General features: G+C 32.9%; 4 protein-coding genes across 12 annotated transcripts; 1 reads left to right on the top strand and 3 right to left on the bottom strand.

The window, feature by feature from the left end:
* Positions 1–436: 436 nt before the first annotated feature.
* LOC113872318 (chaperone protein dnaJ A6, chloroplastic-like) lies at positions 437–5733 on the top strand. Of its 5 annotated transcripts, none has more exons than XM_027509782.1 (8): positions 437–641; positions 1679–1832; positions 2243–2390; positions 2533–2590; positions 4010–4052; positions 4224–4272; positions 4365–4445; positions 4535–5733. In XM_027509782.1, exons 2-8 carry the CDS (start codon positions 1726–1728, stop codon positions 5372–5374), a joined length of 1326 nt encoding a protein of 441 aa, XP_027365583.1. In that variant the 5' UTR covers positions 437–641; positions 1679–1725; the 3' UTR covers positions 5375–5733. The 5 variants fall into 5 exon arrangements, with proteins under 5 accessions (XP_027365583.1, XP_027365584.1, XP_027365585.1 ...); XM_027509783.1 differs by having other exon boundaries at positions 500–641; positions 2255–2390; XM_027509786.1 differs by having other exon boundaries at positions 521–698.
* Positions 5734–7256: 1523 nt separating this feature from the next.
* Positions 7257–10099, bottom strand: LOC113871336 (haloacid dehalogenase-like hydrolase domain-containing protein At4g39970). 5 transcript variants are annotated; one of them, XM_027508392.1, is made up of 11 exons: positions 9661–10093; positions 9435–9528; positions 9311–9355; positions 9146–9196; positions 8864–8938; positions 8741–8774; positions 8355–8410; positions 8196–8255; positions 7859–7918; positions 7678–7724; positions 7257–7588 (listed from the first exon to the last, which is right to left on the bottom strand). In XM_027508392.1, exons 1-11 carry the CDS (start codon positions 10023–10025, stop codon positions 7540–7542), a joined length of 936 nt encoding a protein of 311 aa, XP_027364193.1. In that variant the 5' UTR covers positions 10026–10093; the 3' UTR covers positions 7257–7539. The 5 variants fall into 5 exon arrangements, 4 of the variants coding, with proteins under 4 accessions (XP_027364193.1, XP_027364194.1, XP_027364195.1 ...); XR_003505798.1 differs by having other exon boundaries at positions 7264–7588; positions 7678–7792; positions 9661–10095; XM_027508393.1 differs by having other exon boundaries at positions 7264–7588; positions 7678–7770; positions 9661–10096.
* Positions 10100–16954: 6855 nt separating this feature from the next.
* Positions 16955–17917, bottom strand: LOC113873370 (EPIDERMAL PATTERNING FACTOR-like protein 1). Its single transcript, XM_027511466.1, has 2 exons — positions 17475–17917; positions 16955–17375 (listed from the first exon to the last, which is right to left on the bottom strand). The coding sequence occupies exons 1-2, from the start codon at positions 17598–17600 to the stop codon at positions 17124–17126; spliced, it is 378 nt and encodes a 125-aa protein (XP_027367267.1). The 5' UTR covers positions 17601–17917; the 3' UTR covers positions 16955–17123.
* Positions 17918–20891: 2974 nt separating this feature from the next.
* Positions 20892–26220, bottom strand: LOC113872569. Its single transcript, XM_027510213.1, has 3 exons — positions 25439–26220; positions 22272–22382; positions 20892–21583 (listed from the first exon to the last, which is right to left on the bottom strand). The coding sequence occupies exons 1-3, from the start codon at positions 26045–26047 to the stop codon at positions 21431–21433; spliced, it is 873 nt and encodes a 290-aa protein (XP_027366014.1). The 5' UTR covers positions 26048–26220; the 3' UTR covers positions 20892–21430.
* Between the last annotated feature and the right edge of the window lie 161 nt (positions 26221–26381).

A 26381-nucleotide genomic window follows, 5' to 3' on the forward strand; every position in this document is an offset into this window, starting at 1 on the left:
TGCGTATTATTTGAGTAAAATAAAGAATATAAATAGTAATATATGATAGAGAAGTCACGTGATACGTAAAAAGAATAATTTATTTTTCTTTTTTGTTAAAATGGAGTACTGAAATTTATAGTATAAAAATAAATTGATAAACAATTTATTTAAAGTATATTGTTATTCTTTTTCTTTAAGAATCAAATTCATGTTAAGAGAATGTGGTTGAAGTTTTACCTTTTTTATCACACCTCATAAAATTCGTTGCACACTATTTTTTTTAATAAGCTTGAATTGGGTTTTGACGCCATTAATTATAATTATAAAGTTAAGATAAAGTTTTGAAAAACTTGCAAATGTAATTGAAATGAATAATTTTACTAGCTTGGCAGCTTCAAGATTGGATTAAAATGCAATCTTAAATATGGGAAGGAAATGAGTTAGGGGAGAGACTGGTGCGTGCAATTTATTATTATTATTGTGGTTTGAATAAAACCACAAAAAATCAAACGGCGAGGAGAAAGCAACATTAGGGTGTGTCCAGAACCAATTGCAATTGCCAATTTACAACGAACTACGCAATAGCCTCATCCTTCTTCGACTCCCTCTGTTGTATTTCACTGAGAGAGAGCAAAGGTTAAAAAGGGAACCACAACCAGGTTTCAGCTTTCTCTATTTCTATTCCATTTTTTCCCTCCTCCAAACCAACCAAAACTGTTCGTCACTTTCACTTATTCTGATTCTTTATCTCAATTTGTTGCTTAGATAAGATTGGACTGTTATCGTTTCTGCTCCTTAGTTTGATACAAATTACAATTTGAAATCAAATTACTTGTTATAGTATGTGTTTCTCCTTGTTTCTTTGGTTTCTTCTGATGTATGAATGAACCTCGAATAGCTTGTATTTCATTCGTTGCTTCACTTGTTAATTCCTTAGTATTTTGTTTTGTTTGCTGTTCTGCTATTTTTTTTATTGTCCCTTCTTGGCACTCGTGAAACTTGTCTTTTTTTCTTTTTTTTGGTATATTTTAGAGGTTACATTCAATTTTTAGAGGTCAGCGATTCTGGACGCATTTCCATTGTGTTTGGAACCGTTAAGAAATAGGTTTCGTTTGGTTTAGAAATCGATTTCCATGTTTGGAATCGTTATTAGAAGTAGGACTTGAATTGGTTTCCAAATCAATATCTATAGTTCGTTTTATTTAATAACTTCACTTCATTACCATTAGTTAAACTATGAAAGTAAAATCATCAATTCAAACAGTTAGAGTTAATATCCAAACATCAAGTCAAATCGATTTGAGTGGAATGCTACATGTGCACAGCTAAAATCAAAATAATTTTGAAATGTTTATTACTATTTCATAACCTTCCAAGCCAAAAATTTCATTTACAAATCTAATCAATCCTCAAAGGTGTAGTCCCCAATGTACTCTTATGGTCAGGGCACTCTAATTGTTCAATCAAGCAAGCTTGAATCGTGTTTAAATAGTTTTTTCTTTCCAGCTTTGATTGTCTGTTTCAATAAAGCAAGTCTTACATTGTGCTCATTGTGTCATATGCGGCGACTTGAACAGCTGAGCTATCTTTTTCCTCTAGTTGCATACTCAATCTATTTTCTCTTATCACTCGTTTGCTTCTGTTTAAATTGTCTCCTGCTATGCTAGTGAATTAAATTTCAGTATTTTTTTTTCAGCGAGCATAAATTCATCAACAAAAGCCATATCAATTAGCTTATATTGGATGGCAATAACACCTTTTGGCAGTACATCGGCTGCACAATGGGGAATTCGTCCTCAGCTATTGCTAAGATCCAGTTTGACAGGCAAGGTTGCATCATCCAGCAACAAGTAAGTTTTATGATTAAATATTTGTTTTTATAGAATGGAAGTAGTAAAGGGGATCAATTGAGGCATGCATTGCATGCAAAAGTGGGTCTGGTTTGCAGTTCCAGAAGTCCTTTTCATGATTCATGTTGGTGTTACACCATTGGAAAGAAATATATTACTTGCCATTGTTTTCTCTATCACATCACCAAGATATACAGGGATATAATCATAAGTTAGGTGTAATGTAATTTGTTGTTTTGTTAACTTAATTGTCAATGCAGTAGTTTTATTGCTTGGAGATATGATCGGAATTTCTAAGAAACTAGGGAATGATTTATTGAATATTAATCTTCCTTAGTATCCTTCTCAGCATATATCTCAAAATTTTCAGCTTAGATCATTGTGCTGAAGAGTGTAATTTCTTTCAATAGCTTTCCTTGCAGTGTTAGGTTAAGCTTTTTTGCTGCAACAAGTTCAAGTTTTTTTTCTCAGAATTCCTTGCATATGCTTCTTAATGTGGGCTCATCCCAAACATTTAATCGTCACAAGGGATCGAGGTTGATTGTTAGAGCAGATGCAGTAAGTTTAAAATAACTTTTTGGCAACAACGAGTAATATATGATTGTACTTTGTGAAACTATTCCTCTTATTTAAATTGTGTAAAGCCTTTGTCAACTATTCAACCTATTACACTGAAGATTCTTTATTTGTCAATGTGCAGGATTATTATTCTGTCCTTGGGGTTTCAAGAAATGCTAGTAAACCTGAAATTAAGAGTGGTATTTTATTTGTTCCCTGTTCCGTTACATGATTGTGCCTCTATTATTATAATACTTTGATGCGTTAAAATGTAGTGTATTGGTTTGATAATAACCTGATTTTAATTCTGATTTTTATTATGCAAATTATCGAAGTGAACCTCTAATTCTGATTGTAGAAAAGCATCAATAGTACCTGTGGTACTATTTCTAATTTTTGTTCTAAAAGAAAATTTATAACATAAAATTGTTAAAAAGCCAAAACCTAAAATGGGGACTAGAGTAATGGTGTCAATCAGATGAGTGTTAGTGATTTATATGATAAGAGAAGAGCTTATTATGTTTTTTCATTAGATATTAGAGCTCTTCTTTTCTTTTTAATGGTTGTTTATTCCTATTCATGCAAATTAATTAAAAGGTAAGCTTTCCAAACCAAAATGTAAAAATTTAAATTTGATGCACTTTTGAGTTTTGACTCCTTCAATTGCTCTTTGGTATTTTATGGTGAGGCTTTTGTATATAGTGATGCATATCAACTATATATTGAGACTAAATATGATTTCATGTAATCTGTGAAATGTAGAATAGTTTGGCATAGGACATATGAAATTAATGGACAGGAAACATCAATGATTAGGACTGCACATGTAGTACTTGATCTAAAATATTAGTATAAATTGGAGTAAAGTTCAGTGATTATCAATGGAACAGACATCATTATCCTATTAATAAAATATATTCTCTTTGCTCTTGTTCACCTACTTTTAATTTCTGCATCCATCATCTTCTGTATTCATGGTTTCATCTGCTATAGTGTTTACAAAGTTTGGAACTCCTACGTTCCCCCTTTGTTTTACATTCACCAGTTACTGAATATTTGTATTCATTCCTTTGCCCTTCTTTCTCCTCCTCCCACTTTGTAGCACCACTTTTACCCCCTTCAATTGTTTGTCCATCTTTCTGGCCTTTGTCCATGGCTCCTCTACTCTCTGTGGTGTCTTTTGTGGCTGTTCTTCCTGTTTGCCACTGTTAGTGACAGACATACTCTGCCATGTCCCAGCCACCGTACTTACCACTTTTCAACTGCTTAGCCTTCATCTCAGTCATATTGACTCTTTCCTTGATTCTGCTCTGTTTTGCTGTGTTAAGTGTGTTTGCCCTTTGTATGGCTGTCTTTGTGTAAGTAGTTGAGAGTTTTTTATGCTTCAGCTTGAGGGGTAACGTTGGAAAATTAGGATTCTTATTAGGGGTGCTATTGCGATAGGCTTGTACTATTGTATTGACTTAGAGTATTAGTATAAATAGGAGAATGAGGTTAAGCTTCTCCTTTCCATCTGATGCCTTGTTTGAAAAATTGTGATTGAGAAATTGTTATTAATCAGAATCTGCATATTATTTGCTTTGTTGTGCTTATTGTTTACTCTATTTTTGACATATCAGCTTATCGGAAGCTTGCTCGGAATTATCATCCAGATGTGAACAAGTTAGTTTTTATTTCCCAATTTCACATATTGTACTTTGTCTTTTTTCTGATTCATTTGTTTCCATTTGAACTTTGAATGAATGCCAATTTTGCTAGTTGTATAATTTTCTGGCGTCATCTGAATCGTTTTATAAATGTTGCTTATTGTTGAACTATTTTCTTGCCTTGCAGAGAACCTGGAGCTGAACAGAAATTTAAGGAAATCAGCAATGCATATGAGGTAAAACTACAGATTATTAAACTCAGCTGGCTTTATGCATGTCGAGTGAGTCAACTAATATATTTTCTTCTGTATATAAAATGCTTTTGCAGGTGTTATCAGATGATGAGAAACGATCCATATATGACAGATTTGGAGAGGCTGGGCTTAAAGGTTCTGGAATGGGCATGGGGGTAAGTTACCTCTGATGATGAATGTATAATTTTATTTTTCCGCAACATATTCTTGTTTCTCAATGAATGGTTTATCTCTGTTATGTCAGGATTTCAGCAATCCTTTTGATCTGTTTGAATCACTGTTTGAGGGCATGAATCGTGGCGCGGGTCCCAGAGGTTCTTGGAATGGAGCAATTGATGGTGAAGATGAGTATTACAGTCTTGTTCTGAACTTCAAAGAAGCAGTTTTTGGTGTAGAAAAAGAGATAGAGATAAGCCGATTAGAGAGTTGTGGAACTTGCAATGGTTCAGGTGCTAAACCAGGGACTACACCATCCAGATGTAGCACTTGTGGAGGTCAAGGCCGGGTTGTCTCATCAACAAGAACTCCATTGGGCATTTTCCAGCAGTCAATGACATGCTCTTCATGCAGTGGGACTGGAGAGGTTTCAACACCTTGCAATACATGTTCCGGGGATGGTCGGGTGAGGAAAACAAAGCGGATAAGTCTGAAGGTCCCAGCCGGTGTGGACTCTGGTAGTCGATTAAGGGTCCGAAATGAGGGGAATGCTGGTAGGAAAGGGGGTTCCCCTGGTGACCTCTTTGTTGTTATTGAGGTTATCCCAGATCCTGTCCTTAAACGAGATGACACCAACATCTTATACACCTGTAAGGTTTCTTATATTGATGCTATCCTGGGGACTACAATTAAGGTCCCTACTGTGGACGGAATGGTGGATTTAAAAATTCCTGCTGGAACTCAACCGAACACAACACTGGTTATGGCTAAGAAAGGTGTACCCTTGCTGAATAAAAATAATATGAGGGGTGATCAATTGGTTCGTGTGCAAGTTGAAATCCCTAAAAGACTAAGCAGTGATGAGAGAAAACTCATTGAGGAACTTGCTGATTTAAGCAAAGGCAAGACTGCCACTGGTAGGAGATAATATTTTGTGGAACAGTGTATCTATCTACGTATTTCTACTCCTGCAAGCATTCTCCTTTCGCGAATGATCATTCTTGATTACACATTTTCGGAGGACAAAATAGCAGCTATTGAACTCTCGAATGAAACTGTGTTAGTGCCGGTGGTTTTATTTGTTTGTCCTTGGAAACGGGCACAGATGAAGAGCAGAAGAAATTAGTGATCCTTTTCTTCGTTGGAACTTACACTTGTAATTTATTTTAGGGTGGGGTGATATTGAATTTGATGTTATCTTTATTTCCAAAAATTTGACGCTCTAAGAAAAAAAGGAATAGTTATTATATACTTACATATATAAAAAGATTTATTCCTTATTACCAGATATGCACAGTTTGGAACTTGAGGAGTTACAATTAATGAATACTTGCAAAATCAAAAGTAAAAATTTTCTTATAAAAATGTTTGACTAATGTACCTTAATTGTTTATCATAAATTTTAATAATTTCTTAATTTCTTAATTGACTGCAAGGAGAGAGATGAAAAAAATAAGACATAAAAAATGTGATAAATGACGTGACAGAAAAAGGGAAAAAAAAGGCTAATAATAAATAACTATAGACAACAAATTTATTATGAAAAACATTAGAATTAATTTACAACTAAATAGTTTAAAAACTAATTCAGTGGCAACAGATATTTTAAGAGACATCTAGATCCCAACTTTCCTAAAGTTACATTCCTCCTACAAGACCACGCTTTCGTTTATATTAGTCTTACCTTCTCTACTCAAATTCTTATCTTAAATTTCTTATGTTAAAAAATGATGTCTATGAATTAATGTGAACATATAGATGACTTGATAAAATATATCGAGTAAAAATATATTTGTCTCAATTAAATTGACCCATTCCATTGATTCAATTAAATTGTAAAAATTAGTCTAAATTGACAATATCTTTTAGCCAAGATGAAAGCAAAAATTTCATTTGAGCCAAAGATAACCAGGCCGAACCACATGAACACCAATGAGACGACAAAAAAATTCCAACACAGGGAAAAAAAAATTGCGGTGAGAGAGGCTCGAACTCTCGACCTCAGGATTACTCGGAAGCTATGAGACCTACGCGCTAGCCAACTGCGCCACCACCCCACGTTGTACCATTGCGACTAATCAAATAGCTAATAACTTTGTGTGCAAAGTAAAGTCCTTCAAAGTACAACTGTTTTATTCTGGTATGTCAGACTAAAAGTATGGTTGCATGTTTCTTTTTTTATGTATGCATATTCTTTGATTTATTCTTGGCTATTTAGTTTCTTACCCTATGTATACTTTTATTTTTAAAATAAAAATAATAATTTAACAATTTAGTAGAATTCCAATGTTGTTAAGGAAATAATAATTTTTAACTAAGCCTCCCACAGTTATTTGCAGATTTGAAATTTCTCTCATTTTCAGCTTTTCTTGCTATAGTATGGTTTGTAAGAAAACTTTCATCTCTACATTTTAAATCGTGGAATATGTGGTAAATTTAGAAAATTTGGATGAGAAATGATTTTATCAACTTTGTTTCCCTCTGAAACTTTTTGAGAAACTTATAACTTATACAATAATATATTTAGAGCTTGATTGTTTGAATCTGTCAACTCCATTTTTGCACTTCTCGAAGTGTGTTATTGCAAAGCCAAAATAATAATAAAAAAAAAATCCTCAACGTGAAAAGGAAACTTGCTATTATGGCTTGTTTATTTTACAGTTAAAAAACCAATTTTCACATTTTTCAAAATAAATCATACATTCCGATAAAAATATGTAATTTAAACTAAATTATACATATTTCTTAATCATATTTAATAGTTTAAAATAAATTTTATCAAAATTAATTGTAATCAAACTGATCCTTACCAAATTCGCGACGTGGTTGCATTTAACATCATAATGAACTGTCAATGGAAATCTCTGACTAGCATTCCAATTTGCCATTACAAAATACCAACAACTTATGATCTTACATTTTGCAATGAATTGTTTTCACATTATAGCTTACACGTATACATCGGCTGTCAATTGATGTAATAAAAAAAGATCTGAACATTGTGGTAAACATAAAATATTCAACCCATTTTCCTGATAGAAAACATTGGAGGGCAACTGAATCTGCAAAATTTCCAAGACACAGGCAAATCTTCTATTTAGCAGCTACTACATTTTGTAGTAGTAATTCCAAATCTTTCAATCTGCATGATGGTTTACACAATTTTAGTAGCTGAATCTAAAGTGAAATGAACAAAACCTAATGCCTTCAGCTGTGACCAAAGCATTATACCTTACGTTACTCAAGTCAGGGTAGATTGCTATGGCTTCTTTGAAATCCTACATTATATCCAAAATATAATCCAGCTACATCATCATGCAGCCACTTTCAATTGATAGTAATTCCCCTCCAAGTTCAATATTAATCAGTTAGCATTTTCTTCTTAAATTTATTCCAAGCTTAACTGACTCACCTGTTCCGCTGTAGAAGATGTGTAGGTAACCACGCATGGCATCCCTGCTTTTGTTGCTGCCTGTAGTGGTTAATTTAGTTAAGATAATAGTCTGATCATTTTTGTTAGTTAAATACCATGATTAAATGGAATTTAGTGAAATAAGGAACAAAATGAAGATCCTGTAATTGAAATTCCATACGCTTAAGCCAAACTATTAATATTGCTATATCAAATGCCCTTAAACTTTCTAACCCAAGCTCATATAGTTAGTTTTCTTTTCTTTCCACACAGCATATAATGAGATTGGTTAAATCTCAACCATATAGAAAACTAATAGCACGACGAGAAGATCTACCTGTAACCCAATAACACTATCCTCAACAACCAAGCAGTCTCTCTCTGATACACCCAAAATCTGCAAGGCACGTCTATATTATGCTCAGTCTGTTGGTGCATAAAAGAAATTTTAGAATTTCATGCTTCCAAGTTCTTGATTGAATTGTCATATTAAAACCTTGGAAGCTGTCAGATATATTGATGGGTCAGGCTTCTTTTCCTTCACATCATCACCTGAAGTTTAAATATATGGACAGAAATATTTAAACTTAAGTACCCAAAGTATTGCCAGATAAAAAAAAATTCAAGCATTTTGCATTTTATCAGCAAGGAAACCCTTTTTGCATGTGTATATTAGGTCTAACGTGATAGGAAAGCTTGGTCTGACGTATGACTAAGTTATTCAATTTTCTTATATGATGAAAAAGTAAACTTAAATGCAAATTATTAATTTTGAGTTCCATGCCTCAGTGGGCACGGCAGCATGGTATAAGTTTTGGTTCACAATTTTTAAGCAGAAAACATAATTCTCAAATGTTATATGATCAATGAAAGGAAATATACCAGCAAGGAAGCAATCGAGGCTTTGGAAGCGCTCCTACAACAGAGAAAATAAGTTATTCCAATGCAAATTAATAAATAAATTTCTACTTCCAATGGTGAGAATATATAAGAAGATGGACTTACAATTCCGATCAGGTTTTCGAGACACAGAATAACTGAACTTTTAGTCGCTGCAGAGCAAACAGCTAGTTTTTTCCCCTGCAACAACAATTGGGCAAAAAAAGACAAACTTAGAAGTTGATATCGCTAACCAACAGCGTGATCAGTTACAAACTTACAATACAACAATAAACAAAGCAACTTAGATTGAAGATATTCCATCAATCAGAAGCAAGTAACACTTTAGATTATGAAACTGAAACAAGAAATCACTAAGTGCCAAACACATGTAATGTTATATCTTACAGCATCTTTTGCCTCATCCATCAACCTCAAAACACCAGGTCTGGGTTTTACCTGTGCCAAAACATACAAGTATTAAGCAGTAGTATGAACAAAACAGACAGCACCTTCATAGTTTAGGAATGTAGAATACTAGGATAGGAAACAGACACATAGAAGTGTACTAACAGTTCCAGACTTGATTATATCTTTGTATCTCTCAGTCTTCCAATCCTGCAAGTCCAAGATACGGGAAATGCAATGACAGCATATTCAAAGTGAGAAAAATGACGTGAAAAAGTAATATGAAGACCTGAAGAGTGTCAATCAACTTGGCTCGATCCTCGTCATTACTTGGAGGCGTCTCAAACAACGTGGATGAAGGCCACCCATGTTCCTTAAAGTACCTTAAAATCCCCAAAACGGAAAAAAAAAAAAAAACACGATATTGAATTATTAACAAGTAAACTCCAACAAGAACAAAATATAAAAAATAAAAATAAAAACTTGAAAGAGAAAGGGAAAGAGAAAGAGAGAACCATCGCATTTTGGGTTTGCCTCCACCAATGAGGTTCTGGAGTTCATCGTAGAATTGGACGTCCCAGTTGAGAGGGTGTGCAGAAGAAGAGGGGCAACGAACGTTGAAGTGAACAAAGGCATCGTTGTAGGCTTGGCGATGCAAGTGCTCTGACTCTAGGATCACGCCATCGCAGTCAAATATCAGAGCTTGAAGCGAAGATGATGATGAAGAAGAAGCACAAGCTGAGACAGAGAAATGACGGTGCTTGGATGATAATAACTTAATTCTGGGATATCGAAACCCCTGTTTGGTGTTTGGGAGATAGGAATAGGAGGTGGTGATGGTGGAGGAGAGGCTCAGAGTGAGTGTGAGAGTAGAAGCCATTTCCTTCACCGTTAACCATTCAACATTTCGATTACTCTTTCTTTAGTCATCACTTTCTCCATTTTGTGTGGCTGTGCATTGCCATTCTCTTTTTTCCCTCGTAAATTCTTCACCCATCTCCAATCCTACTTTTTAGTAAATTTTTAAATTACTCCACAAAATTATACCCGGTAAATATTTTGATTACTAAAATTCAAAAAGTTAATTATTTTATAAAATAATATTTACTTCAATTCTTTTTAGTAAAAAATGACGGTAATAAATAAATAAATATTTTTAATCAAATTATACACTAGCAAAAAAATTTAACTTATTCAATATCTAGGCCTTAGTTGATGGTTTGTTCAACTTTTTATTTAAGGACCAATCCTGTTTACTTTTATGAAATATTGACTATGACTCTAAAATTTTAAACTCAAGTTAAAAATCAGAGTTAAACTGAAATAATATACATACGAAAGCAAAACTAGAATATATATGTCAAGTTTATACATAAAATTATAAAAAGAAACTTAGAAATATATTTTCTTAATTTTAATAAAATATTTTTTGCTAGCATCTCAGCGAGTATGGAACTCGATGATAAATTGAAACCAAATGTTATAACTTGGATTGCGTCTATTTGTCTCACGTTACACCAATCAGAAGGGCCAAATTAATTGAAGCTAAGTTCGAGTTTTGGTTATAAATTGAACAGGGGATAATTAAACCACACTTGTGCTTTTTGCTTGCCATCTTTTGGTAAGAAGGTGATTGACTCAAACAGTTCGACAAGATCTTCATGATCATGGAACAAACTAAACTTCATTATGCATAGCTGTGTCAGGAAATGAGTTTTAAGTGATATTTGTTGGACTAAGATGCTTGTCCTCGTAATCATGATAACATGCAAACAGATGCTTGTTATGGAGACCAAAATGTGACCTTTGCTTGTTAGTGTTTATATCATTTTCTGGTTGATTGGGTTACTATTGGAGAATTTTGGAGCTTAGCATATTAAAAGCATAGGAAAATATGAGCCCCTGTGGATATCCATGTGTCTCTTGTCAATATTCTCCTAACCAATTCATGCAATGATGGTGTGGGTACACAGAATCTCATTCTATTGCTGTTTGTTAGTATAATTGATGTTTCAGTGTATGAGTGAACAGTAAGTTGGTAAACCAAATTGTGGGGTGGAGAAAAACCATTAAGAGAAACACCAGCCATTCTTCAGTTGAGAAGAGAGATAAATTTCTAAAATCGACAAGATGGTAGTTATGACACAGTGAATTCAACTCTATCCTTTATGGTAATTAAGCTACTGTATGGTTGGAAATTTCTGGTAGCATGATGCTTAAACATCAAAACTAAGCGCTCATTGTTCACAACTGTCATTGCTTAATTAGGCTATGGCTAGCAGTTCTTTCATCTATATTCGAAACAAATGGAATAGAATTTTCAAGCTATAGTATTGACAGAATAATGACATATATTTATCATACTCATCATTTGACCAAACTAATAATTTAATATAGAATCCTGATTAAAAGCTCATATAAATAGTCCCTTTATTTCTTTTGGTGCATGAGAGCGCTCCTACTTCCAACTTTAACACAACTTGCACATTATTCAAACTCTCCATCACTAGCTCTTACATTAAAACAAAATTATCACTATATCACAATTAATTTATTTCTCATAGATCATTTTCAAGATTTTTGCCCAATTCCTCGTCAACTTTCTTTTTCATTTTCCTCTCCTTCCAATCATAGAAGTAAATCATGCATGACACTCACTTCCGTGTATCAAATTACAGAAAAATCTCACTCCCTCCATTATAGCATGCAAGTGAGACATAAGACAATTTTTATTCTCTTTAATTGAAAAATTACGACAAAATTTGTCTTATTTATTACTTATTAATTTGTTTAATTTTATTAACTTTGTATGTATTTTTCTCATTATACTCCTTAACCTTTTGTATTCTTAACTTTTTTGAATTTTTCTTTATTCGTATATATTTATACTTTTAAAATTAAATTAATATTAAGAAAATCAATAACATGTTCAATTCAGGTGTGTTGTGCTTGGTAATATTGTCAGAATTTTATCTTAATATAAATATGCAGGTCATCATTCATCTTCAAGAATGACAACAAGCCAAAGACATTTTCTGCACAAATTCTTATTTTAAAGATCATCAAACATATTATACTTTTTTTTATTTTTCAAATATAAGTTTTAAAAACAATGTTGAAAAAGAAAGAAATTTTTTTAAACATATTATTGCATTTCTGTCTTTTCTTCTACATATTATACATTTGTTTATTTTAGTTTCTAATTTAATATGTTAAATTAAAATGTCCTATAAATAATAATTTTAGAAACTAAAATGAAATAAAAATATATATCATACTACACGTGACATTATTTTTGTCACGTAATTAATTACACATATAATCTAACGTATATATCAATATTCTGTTAATGTTGTTAAATGTATCTAGACTTAAAGACTTAAATGCTTAATAGAGATGAAAGTTAAAAATTAACATAATATTTTAAAAAAATATAGGGACTAAAATATTTAACACTTACTATTTTTTACTATTTCATATATTAAAATGAGAGTTCAGTCTTTTAATTAAAATAACTCTTTTTTCAACACCTTTATCAATCATATTATATAATTTATGATATGAAATAATAATTCTTTAAACTGTATTATTTTTAAACACAGTTACTTTTGACTTTGAAATTATATTTCTTGTTAACATTTGAAAATTGTTTAAAAGTGTGCTTTGGATTAGTTCTTAGCTAATAGAAACGATGTTATTAAAAATTTCTAAGGCAAGAATAAATTGAGGTGTATAAATTGATTTTAATGGATATTAAAAGTTTTATTGAGTTTATACTCTCTATTTATTTTTTTATAATTATTTATAAAAAATATTTAAATTGGCGTGAATTTTAATTTTAAAGATTATCTATTGTCCTTTTTAAGTGTTTATTATTATTTTTGTTGAAAATGCAATTTTTTCTTCCTTATATTTATATAAATAATAGGAGTATCTTACATAAAAATTTCTTAAATAAAAGTAAGAATAAATATATAAAAGTGACATTAGACTCTCCATTAATTTCAACGTAAAGAGGAAATTGAGAAATTGTTAGGAACCTTGCATGGAAGGGATAACGATTTTTCCTCTAATTGGCATTGCAAAAACAAAGACCAATTCGAGTACTTATGTTCTTCTAACCATTATCTTATCACTGGCTGTCTTCTGCAATTCATGATAAAATAAAATCTTACATTTGATTCAAACAAAACCCTGGTACGACATAGTGATGATGCAGCCGTTTTTTTCCCCCATAAAGTTCGTCAATATTGTTAGTACTTTCTTGCTATCATTTCAAGGGTAACTGTCTCCCCAAGCTAAGGTGTCATTTTAATCCACGAAAAATATATAACAAAAAGTTGCCTGAATTCACTCAATCCAGTCAATTTATGACTGTGGAGAGTGCAAATTCAGTGGGCATGCTCTGTGTTGAAGCATGGTCAGGCTAAGCAAGATGCAGTACGATATTTTCTACACCTAGTAAGAATTGTCGGGACGAAAGTAAAAAACTAACAGGCTGATTTGTTTGAGCTCAATACCATTACATTACTTGAGAGAAGTGTTGGACTCTCCCCTCAAAGTAACTAATAAAAATAGATAATCGATCTTAGTCAAGAGGCAGAAAGACGTATGCTTTAAACAGTATAGGTTTGTTCTTTTATAAAGTCTTCATGTTTGTTGTTTCTCTTGGGGGGGGGGGGGATATGGGACTACATGAGCAGTTTAACACTGTCAGATAGACTGACTTGTTTCTCTAATCATAAGGGCATTATCTATTTAGGGATCGACTCTTACTAATCTTGTTCAAACCTTATTTAATGGATTCCTTGAACCACAATTAACATGCTTGCATGATAGCTGCTCGGGTCAAGTTTGTTGTTGTAAAACATTAGTCATTTTGACAAATGGGTGAATGGAAAAGGACTGCATCACAACATATTGAGTCATTGAGACTGGTAAATGCTTGCTAGCTACGTGACAGAGAGGAATAACAATGCCACTCCTCCAAAAGACCAGAAACTTGCCTCTGAATTATTATAGAGTCAGTAAAATTATATTTGCCAGGTCTAGTGTTTTCAATCTTCCAAGTTTTCCAGAAAAATCCATCTTGAATCGAAATTTACTAATAAATGGACCCTTACTAGAAAATATACTCCAAAGAACCTTACTAGAAAATTGGCATAGATTGTTCGACAAATAGAAAGTTAGGGAAAACATTAATGAAACTTGATAACATATGGAAACCAATTTTTTTCTCCCTTGCACAATATTGGTGTTGGTAATGCAAAAATGAGTCTTAATTGGGGTATTCAGAAATTAAAGAAACAAACATAACTCGAGTTATCGAAACAGACTCCAAAGAATGCATTAACTTGATTGTGCATGCGGCGATTCAAACTAATACCGACAAGAGAGCACCTAATTCTTGCCTATAGTTCTTGTACCCTCTTTGATGGAGCTTGTTTCATTGTACAATTTTAATTTTTCAATAAACAAAAAAAAGCATACACAAAGTCATTAAGTACCTCATTCACGACTAAATTTTCGCCTACGATGAAAAACTGGATCGTTTCCACTTTGCACGTTTAAATCTGGTAGACTTACATTTAATTTAATGTTACTAGTTATAACCTGTGTTAAATTCACTTTAATAACATTTTCCACGTGTTTTGACATAATAATCTCTTAGCAACGGCTATATGTTATTGTTCAACTGAATTTCATTTTTAAGAACAAAAACAAGTTTTCTAACTTGTGCAATTTTGTATAGGATAATAAGTTGATATATTAAACTTTTATTAAAAAAATACATAATTCAATGCAATTAAATATATAAATACTATTAAATGCTATAATTTTTTTAAAAATTTGTACTATTTATAATTTTTTATCTTATGCAATATTACATATATTAGAAAAATGGAAACATAAAATATGCTTGGTCAAACACTGCTTTAATCTATTTTGAGTTAGGTTACTATAGATACTTTTTTTTTCTCATTTTTTTGGGTCTTTGCATTTTTTGTTTTTTCAAATCTGTCATGTTTTACTTTTAAGCTGAACCAAGCGCCATAAATAAAATATCGAAGGTAGTGCCCTGTTCTAACTCATGTAAAATGAAGGTTTGTGAGTTGAAACCCAAAAACCGAAATGCACATTGATTAGTTGGGAGCTTAAAAAAGTCACGTGAGACAAAAAGCTTTCTCTGCATGGGCAAAATCTATATTAATATTTGTTATTTTCACTTTGATTTATAAATATTAATTAATATTTTTAAGTATAAACAATATCACGAACATGGTCTTATAATTTTCAATTTTTAATTTCTTTAATGCAATGATTAACAAAACTTGCTTTCAATTTAAATAATATTACGTAAATATTTTTAATTTAATAATACATTTTTAACCAAAAATATTTAATAATAAAACATTTTTATTACATATGTGTTGACTTACAAAGCTAATAAAAATTTGCCTCTGAAAACCAAATTGTAGTGGGTATTATAGGATAGTTTTAGTTAAAATTTATTTTTATTACTCTTATTTGGTTTTCATAGGTTTGTTGAGTCTTTTTCCTCAAAATTATTACTATTATATCATCATCACTGTATACTCTCATTTTTTTTCAATTCAAAAAAATTACCATAGTATTTAGATAAATGAAGTATAACAAAAGAAAACCAATATTTAAAATAAATAAATCGTTAAAAAATTATTACTAATTTTGTTTTAACTTAATCTACAAAAACAACTATATGCATAAGAGTTTAAATTCAAATATTAATTGAACCAAAATGTCTTTATTTAAAATTGGTAAATTTAATGAATTAATTGTAGCAAAATTAAAGTTTATGATGTTTAATTCCAAAAATAAAAGAATTATAGATTAATTAAAAAATTTAAGTTTCAAATGAGTATTTACAATGAAGATAAAATTTAAGGAGACTACTTACTCTTTTTCCTAATATTTTTTTTTCACTTTAATTACATTAATAAATCTAAGATAAGAGTAGGACATACTGTACAAATTTCTTTCCATCCAACTAAATGTATATTAATTAAACAATAACATTAAAAAATAGTAAGTATGAGTATGACACTTTAATAAATTATAATTAACATAATACTCACAATAAGAGAAATATTTTGCACTAATAACATTTAAGAATGGGTAAAACTTATAAACGAATTTATGAACAGCGGCTCACGAAAAATTTACCATTCATTTGGTACCATTGAGTCAGAGGAAAACGACGGTGTGAATATGTGCGCACAGGCTATGTAAACTCCAAGAAGATAAGCGAAAAATGTCTCTGAGACATTCACAGCACGATAGATTACAAAAATTACAGAAAAAAGTGTATCGCTATTTTGACAACTTTTTTAGCCTTTTTGTCGTCGCATCATATATTTTATTCTATACTTTTCTTTTTCCTTTTATGTCTCTAATTGTTGTAAAAATAAAATGTTGTTTAACAAACAACGTTTTATAAACACCTCTTGAATGTAGAAATATAATATATAATATAACGTGACAAGAAACAAAAAAAAATGACAGCAAGAATTGTTTATGGGTAGAAAACTTGGAAAAGTCATTAATAATAAACAAGAAACAACCCCTGTAGGGGTCTGTTGTGGTTGGGCACCAAAATTAGCAATCAAAAGATGGGTGTGAAGAGGAAGGAGATTATAATAAAATGACAGAAAAGCAGCAAATGGAAAATTTCTCAAAATTTAGACGCAACTTAAAGTCGGAATTCAGGTCTGTAACAAACTCTGTACAAGTGTATCAAACTCCAATGTATACAATCAATGCTGACGCAAGTGACGCATATCTGTGGCCCTAGCTACCTAAGCAATAACCATGGACCTCCTAGAACACAAATAATAATAATAATTAAACCAACGAAACAAAATAAAAAAAAAAGATTGGTAATTTCCATTTTACAAATCAAGGTGAGGATAATCTCCAGCATGAGGGGTGTATACAATTTCTAAGGGTTGAAGAAGTGGTCACCACAGTGGCATTTCCACCCCAAAGGTTTGTAATTGGAGTACCTGTTACCTTGGGTAGATGGGTTAAGAAAAGTTGCCACGGCAGCAGTTTTGGTAAGATCTGGTAGAACCGAGTCATGGCTAGGCAAGCTTGGCACCTGTACAGCCATGCATGGATGACAATCGTTGCACTTGTTGTGGCAACTAGGAGGAATTGAACCGAGCCTGTTTTTCTCCTCAAATAACAGTTCCTGCACATAAACACACCCATTTTGGTTCCTTATTATTAGCTCCTGCACACACCCATGTTCTCAAAAAGGTGAAATAAAAGCAAACAAGTCATAGCTTACCCGGGGAAATATTGATGGTTGTGGCTGATTATTTGAGCTAGAAACTGGAAAGAGAAGATGAAGCAAGAGAACAATGATAAGCAAGGTGGTGGTTGTGGTGTACTTATATGAATTAAGTGAAGCCATGAATGCATATCATGTCAACCCTTGAAGTCATTACCCATCTAAAAGAGAAGACTAGGTGGCAAAATTTAATGTAAGTTAACTAAGATCCAAAAGCCAGTCTTCTGAAAAATATATCAACTTGTGTAGTGACTTGTGAAGAACCCAACCCAACTAAGAGAGAGAGAGAGAGAGAGAGACAACACTGAGCAGAAAGAAAAGATCAAAAGGAGATTTTTTACTTAATTTCTTGTGTTGAGTGTTTTTCTTCTCATGGCGTATAGCCTGAAGAAAGAGGAGAAGGGAGGTACATAAATTGGAAGATGTGTGGCAGCCTGCAAGGGGAGAGAGAAAGAGAGTGCAGAGTGCAGAGTGCAGACTGCAGCAGAAAAAGTGAAAGGAACGAGTCAAGAGGGTTAAGCAAATTGGGAGAATCCACATCAGTATCAAGGACCCCCCTTGGCCAGCGTTCCATTAGTAGTTTGAGGCTTGAGGCTTGAGCCTTTGAGCCTGCTTAATAGAAACTAGGTGGAAAACAAATTGCTTTTGTCCTTTGTGTGTGTTGAAAAATATCAAAGACAGGAGGTGGTAGTTCAAATTGGCATTTATTATGCTAACTAATTTTTGTCTCAGTTCTCAGGCTAGAGATATATGGGTTTGACTCTGATTGACCTTGATTGTCTACATTTTTAAATGAGAAGTTTGCCCCTGATTGATTATATGGCTGCTACTGAAAATACTTTGTGTGGCTTGTGTTTGGTGACTCAAAAATGTGGTGGGAATGAATCATCTTTTTGGCTAAAAGTGAGGATTTTGGATTTTGCATGCAGCATGAATTATTAATGGCCCCTCAAGTTAGTACAAAAGACGAAGAAATTGAATGATTAAGTACGTGCTGACATATATTTATTATTACTTATTTTTCTCTCTCATAAATATAACTCCTACGGAAGTGGTCCCATATGAGATCCATAATATTGTGTTATAGTGCAAATCTTTCGGTTTGTCATAAGCTTTTCTTTTCTTGAGGACGACAGTATGTGTGTGTGTTTAAGAAGGGCAGAAGACTCACGATAATTATGTACTTGTATGCAATTTATATATCTTGCACACTCATTGTATTCTTAATCAATAATCATCACATAAAATAAGCTTTAAAATCTAATAAAGAAAAATAATATTATATAAATAACACTTTATATTCACATGTACCTACTCATGCTATCTCTGTATTATTAAATCCACAATCTCTTTTTGCTTGCTTTAAATGTTTAGGATGTAACATCATCCTTTTAGTCTATTAGCATTGTTCATTTCTAAAATTGATCTAGCACACATCAAGTAAGGATTTCACACCATATAAGCTTAAAGGGCATGTGAAACTATTCTTGCATCAGTTTCCTTTTCGAGGTTTCGGGATTCCTTGCTGTGATTCCACATCTTTCAATTAGTCAAAGCTGCCATTAGAGTATTGACATTGCAGTGAGAGGGTGAGAGGGATTGTGATTGTGTGAGTGACCAGACTTGCACATCTTTTTTGCCACTCAGAGGAGTAAAAAGATGTATATGCAAAGATGAAAATATTTCCCTTTTGTACAGCCTTACTCTTTTTTCTTGGCACTTGCAGTCACAAATGATGTGCTGATCATCATCAAAATCAAGTAAAGTAATTTTTTCTTTGCTATATTTTTATTTTGGGTGGATTCAATTATTTACCATTAACTAGTAAAAGGACAGTCACGCTGCCTCACTTCGATTATATATCTATTTTGTTACGTACCTTCCAAATACTCGGTTCCTGAATATACATTTTATTATTTTTCTGAAAAGAGTACTGTGTGTTCACATTCACATGCAATCCCGGATTTATTGGCGTTGATAGTTTCGACAATTGTGAACACAACACAGAGAAAATTGAATAACTGCAATGTACACGCGATGGGTGAGCCAAGCCTGTTTAGTGTTTTGTTCTGAATTCTAACCTCTTCAATTTACTTTTTCAATGAAAATCACAGGTTCAATTGCTGTCAACGTTCTTACAGGTACAGGCTCACCAAGTTCTTAAATTAAATCTTTAAAATTTAAAAACGAATCATTATTGTATGTAAACTTCAAAAGTCAATAACCATTGCTTTTACGAGTTTTATAATGTATTAATATTTTAAAGTAAGGTTTTATAATTTAATAATAATTAACGAAATTTCAATACTAGACGGGAGAAAATATTTTTTAAAAGATTAAAAGTCTAAAGATTAGTTTACAAAATTTTAAACTAAAACAATTCATTTAGAGAGTAAAAATTACAAAACCTAAATGGAAATTTAACCAAAAACTAAATCATTGGTGTGATACATTGACAGAGAAGCACGGATGGGTTTGTGCTACACCATGTCCCCGTGAATGACTTCAAAACCTAAAATATTCTCTCTGTCAACTGAGCTGCCTAGAACTTTATCGTCTGATTGTTTCAGAAGAAATAAAGTGAAAGAAGAAAAGAATTTAAAATAGAGAAAATGAGAGAAAAGAAAAAAAATAATTTTTTCCTTTAATTAAACAAGAGCATACGTTGATATCCGCATTTTCCCGTCTCGCCCAAACAAAATATCGGTTAGAGCATTTGTACTAATTATATTTTATTCTTTGGGGGAAGATACTGAGAGGCCTTTTAACGGCAGCTGGAAAAAGGGTTTGATAATAATATTATAGGTAAAATGGATCCAATTTATCCAATTTTCACTTAATTTTTGTAATACATATTTTCTATTGAATAACTTATTATTTTTCCTCTTAAAATGGTTAAATTACATTCTTCTCTTTTATTTTAAAATATACAATTTCCTCCTTTAAAAAGTGAATGTGTTATAAATGAATACCTTAACAGAGATAAATAATTATAAACGTACCTCTTGATAATATTTATTTATTTTTACAACAAATAGTGCAACCAACAATTAATTTTAAACATCTTATTTTCAGCTTTAAAATTTTGGCTAAATTTTTTTTTTTACCCTCAAGGTTATAAAATTAACAGTTAACATTTAAAGTTTAAAAAAAACTGTTAGCTATGTTGAAAATAGAATGTTTTTCTAAAAGTTTATTATATTAAAATGGACTAACATATATGCACTTTTCAAGAAAGAAAAGTATATATTTTAAATTAAGAGAAAAGAAAAATCCAATACAAGCATGTTCTGGGAAAAGTTAATGTGATTTACTATTAATGTGAGTTTGAAAAGACCCAGGAAGAGCTGTTGTTTCAGGTTCTTTGCCTAGAAATCTTAAGCAAGCAGATTATTGGTTTTTAAGTTTTTTTCCATCGTCAACAGTAGAGTTCAATGTATAGAGGTGCTGAAGCCTCGAATGTATGGTCCAAACTCGACGTTTGTCAGAGCTATATCGCTCTAATCAACAAATATTTTCACTATTCATCGATGTATATTGAAGATCCATTGAATATGATACAGAAACATGCAGGGTAGAGACAAAATGTAATGCTGAGCCCTTAATAGCCATCACAGAGCATGTAGAAAGCAAATTGATGAAGAGTACCTTATAAACTTGAATTCAAAGAAAATGCACAAGCACAAAGAACCAGATTTAGTTCACTAAATTCTCCCATCTTAGTTTGTCTGGACTTCAGTAATCTCCTCACCTATTATCCACAGCAAACTTGAGATACTGTGGAAAAAACGAGTAATCATTATTTATGTGCTGATAAACTTCTGGTAATTTGATAGTGTGACGATAGATGATCTACACAGCAAAAAGCAAGGAATGTTGCACCAAGATTTTCCACTCTGAAATTTTGGGATTTTCCTAATTTTGGGATTTTCCTCCTAGTATAAACCCAACATTCATATTTGGTGAACCTCCTGTTTTATCTCATCCTCAGCTGAGTTAGATATTTCTAATATATCGTGTGCTTCACCAGTTTCCTGCTTGCTTTCCCATAGCTTACCAGCCTTCCCAATTGCAAGAATCAAATCAAGTTGTTTCCGCTGTTGTTCCTACACAAATGCTCAGACCCAATCAAGATAAGTCAAACTCGGATAAAAAAAAATGATGATAATTTAGAAAGTAGAGTGGTCAAGAAAATTTTAACTAAGGCATATATGGTCAAACTGGATCCATGGTTGATGTTTAGCTTTGTACATTTAACAGAATATAAAAATAGGTTACATCATTGTAATGAGATTGACTCACAAAAACCCACTTATTTATTACAAGGAATATGTTAGCAATGTATAGCTTTGATTTTCTTACATTACACCAGTAGGGGTAGCTTGATAACATCACTACTAAAGTACAAATGAGTATATGTTAACATCCATGGTTAGTAACATTATCCATTTATTTTTTAGAAGGAATATGTTCATAAATTATAGCTTTAGTTTTGTTAAAATACACCAAAAGGTATAACTAGCATACTACTTCTAAAAAATGTGAATGTATATTGACAAATCCTTACATACACATAAAGTAACATTGTAAATGAATCAAAGTAAAACCCCTCCTAAAGCACACATAAGAACTAAAGATGTGAACATAAATAATAAATTACATAATTATATACAATTACGAACTGAAAATAATTCTACCTACCTTCAAAGGCCACTAATAAACATGCATCGTTTAATTTGTAAATTGTGCACACACTGTCGTGCAAAGTTAAAATAACATTAGAGGGATGGTTACCTGCATTGCTAGTAAAACTTGTTGAATTTCACCAAGCTCCTTCTCCAAAATGTCTGATTGTACTGCTAATGCTCTAGCCGCCTCAGAATTCTTCTGTGCCAAAGCTGCAGTCTTTGAGAAATGAACAAATAATTAGACCGTTTTCAGTCAATTTTTTGTTAATTCTTTATATTGATCCAATAAATTAAACTTTAACCAGTCATTCAAAATGTTACTGAGGACTAATAAACAATCAATTAGTGTGCACTTTTTTTCTCCCAACAAAAAAGCATTTGCAAATTTGCTTTTACTAGTGTTAAAATCAAGAATTGAACATAAATGGTTACATTTTACTAGAATAATCTGGTTTATAGACCACATCTAAAGAACAGTAAAATAGTGAAACAGGGTTTCCCGGTAACAAAGTTTACTCCTTCAAAACATCACAAACAACTCACAATAACGTCTGTCACACAAAATATATATTACTATAACTGCCACACAAATCCATAACTGCATAAAGACACAAACACCACAGAAAAAGTAATAACTCAGATCCAAAAACTGCCTAAATAACTACCTAAAGACACAAATACTGCACAAACACCAATAATTCACGCCCATCACTTCTTATCCCGTCTTACATAAACTTTCCAAGGTCTATCAACTACCAACAGAATTAATATGATATGACCTGCTTCTTATGCAGTTACAAAAATTTATTACATTTCAGTCCAAACCACAGGTTCATGTATGATCAATACCTGTGAGGCTGACACAAGTATGGGTATGTGTGTTGTATTGAAAATTATATAAAATGAGGATGAATTTCTTTTTAAAAAAATGGTGATATGTCCACAGAAGGGAATAATGAAAAATAGTAAAAACAATTTAAATAGCAATAAAGATAATATAAAATAGTTTACAATAAATTTTCTGGTGCGCTATAAATGTCAAGTAGATGAACCCATGTACAGTCAGTTCAGTAATGAGGGGGCATAAGCCCCCACTCATTAATACTACTGTAGTGTTAGGTTGTCATTTAATTTTATCCTCACGTTCATTGTTGTTAACTTTGCCCCTATCATGTTAATTTTTATCACTATTTTTACTTGTATAAAGTGGGATATTGCCTTGTCCCCACTACCCAAAATTTCTAGGCCTATCACTGATAGAGCAACATTTCTTCACCACAGCATTCCCTGGTTTGGCTTTACTGTCCTTGTCTTCCCTTCCTCCCTTGCTGTTTGGCTCAGATTGGCCTTGTCGAATTTATTCCTAATAGGTTTGCTGTGCACCAACCTCTGTTGGGATATGCCCCTATTTGGTTCCCAGTTTCATTGTTTGGATCTGGCTGGTGCTGTTTGTCAATGTTCCTGTGTAGGATTGCAGTGTTTCTGCTTCTGGTTGACAGCAATTAGATATCTCTTCAATATGATTTCCATGACAACTCCGGCAACATCTTCCTCAATCAGCAAAACTGGTACTTTCAATTCTGTGGTCTCTGGCTCTTCAAATGTTACAACTGAGCCTCCCTTCGACTGTAATTATCAGTCTTGAGCTTTTGCCATTCAGCTCTAGTTTAGTGATCAAGAATACTTTTGAATACCAAAGTCAACCACCCTGATGTTCCTACTGAAAAGCAGACCACTTGGCAGTGAACTGATTCTCACTGCTCATAAATTTGGTCAGCAAATTTTGTGGAAGTAAATCGCCGTAGTCAAAGGAACGAAAAGCCACACCTGAGATAATTAGGTGAGGCACTGGTTCAGTGCCTCTTGGCAGTTTGAGGTACAACTGCAGTACCCTTCATCTTCAGCAAGGCATTTAATCAACTATAGTGCCTTATGGAATTTTATCAGCAGTCAATTTAATTTGTTAAGTGTTCATAGTTGTAAGAAAACAAGAAGACAAGTCAACAAACTTGCTAACTGTGATACTAACGGGTCCAATCAAAATGTACAGAATAATTAGTTTTACGAGACATCTGACTATTAGCAATTTAGGTTTGTAAACAAACCAAATTTGAGAAAATAGATAGTGGAGAACCACCAGGGTTAGGTACGGAACCATGTGTTGAAGAACATGTAGAAGATGAGAGCCTGTTTGGTTATATTTTTACCTAATGGAGCACACCATGAGGCAAAATAAATGCCAATATCTTTGAAGCACAGCGCATCCAATATAACACAACAGAGTGGAAGTTTTCTTTGGGGATGAATTAACTGATATGTGGGTAATAGCAAATAGCAAGGGCCGCTGGTGTTAAAAAAAGCAAGTAAAAATACCTGAAATCCAACCCATGGCTAAAAGGGAGAAGCAAGGAGATGGAGCTTGATCTGGATTCATGACACAGAAAATGATGTTGAAGAAGGACCAAATTCTAACGAAGAAGGAGATGAAAGTTATGACAGCTGTTGGACTTGGATATATAAACCCATTCATAGACTTCCACCTAACAACTCAAGATTTTGGGAGTCGTGTTTTACATGGTATCATATTTAACCAAGTAATTAGCATATATAACATGGTACCAAAGTATGTGCCTTGGACATACTTCAAGCTCAAAGGGCTTTTCTGTAAGCATTTTAGATATAAAAATCATTCTAGGGCCTCTACCTAACAGCTTAAGTTTTTGGGTAAGTTGGGCCTTGACTACAGCTATGGAACTGAATCTGATGATGATTCCACGCATACACTCTTGGAATGATTACTATTTTTCTAATGAACTTGAGGACTAGGGATGCAAATCTAGTATCATCCAAGTATGAATATGAACCGTAATCTTAGAGTTTGTAAGCAACTTATTAGAGTTAATATATTAAAGCTATTATGTAATTAAACTTTCTATCTCAGAAGTCTTGCCACTCAACTCCTTGATCTAATTATTAGTATCATCCAACAAATTCACACCATATTACACTAAAACCCTAAACACGCTACTTATTAGTATCATCAAACAAACTGACACCACATTACCCTATACTTTCAAAAGCAGATTTGTCATAGTTTCAAACTTTTATCATCCAAAGTTTCCAATAGTCCATTACGAGCTTATTCTATATATTGTCCACTTTGAACTCTTAATTTCATGGCGAAGTCAAATTTTCACTCAACAACCACATTCCACGTATGAACACATTCAGAATCAGAATCACATGACTAGTTTCGCAAAAGAAAGTAGTTACCTCAGTTATGGGATCCTTCAAAGCCTTCCGTGTAACCCTAAACCTAATCCCCAACTTCTCGAGCTGCCTCGACAAAACCCTAACAACCGTCGCAGAACTCCTCAAATCCTCTTCCAATTTCTCAATCCTCTCTAGCAAATTCACCTCCAACCCATCCTTCACAGTCTTCATACACACGCGCCGCCATTGCCGCCTCCGAATCCATGCGCCGATTAAAACCCCAACAACCAACAACGTGACGGCCCACGGAGACGCTCGGTTACCAATTGTCGCCAGCGGCTCCTTCTTGGAAGCCGCGATCACGGCGACTGTGGCGGACACCACGGCAGTGGAAAGCAGGCATAACAATTCAAGAAGCGAAAGAAGAGAGTCGAAATTGGAATCGCCAGCGACATGTTGGGATCGGATGTGAAAAGGATCAGCGTAGGTGGTGAATGAAGTGAACCTGTTAGGGGTGAATGGTTTGAGGTTGAGGATTGGGGTGTTGAGGTGGAGGGGACGCAAGGCGATGAAGGAGAGGGAGAGGATGCAGTTTCTATTAGTGGTGCAGAGTGAATGGGTAAAGGAAGGTGAATGTGGAAACGGTTGGTGGAAAAAAGTGAGTAACATTGTTTGTTAGAATTTGGAAGTGTTACTGTGTATGGCGTTGAAGAAGAAGCATTGATTGGACTTGGAATGTCGATATCATGGTAGGTTTCTGAGCTTTGTGACGATAGCTTCGAGGACTCAACTCTCAAGCATATGCAGCGCTCCAAATACCGATAGCTGAACTGAGCGCGAGTGTATTATTTTGGAAGAGACTGCTGTTATATTTAACAACTTAAAAGTTTTTATTCCTTAATATTTATAATTTTTTATGGTCTTTCATTTTTACATTTTTAAATAATGTTTTAATTTTTTTTATTAATCCGTCAGTGATTTTTTATTTTTATTATATGTATAT

This window comes from Abrus precatorius, unplaced genomic scaffold, assembly GCF_003935025.1.
Source record: "Abrus precatorius isolate BTA unplaced genomic scaffold, Abrus_2018 Scaffold7, whole genome shotgun sequence".
Classification (NCBI taxonomy): Eukaryota; Viridiplantae; Streptophyta; class Magnoliopsida; order Fabales; family Fabaceae; genus Abrus; species Abrus precatorius.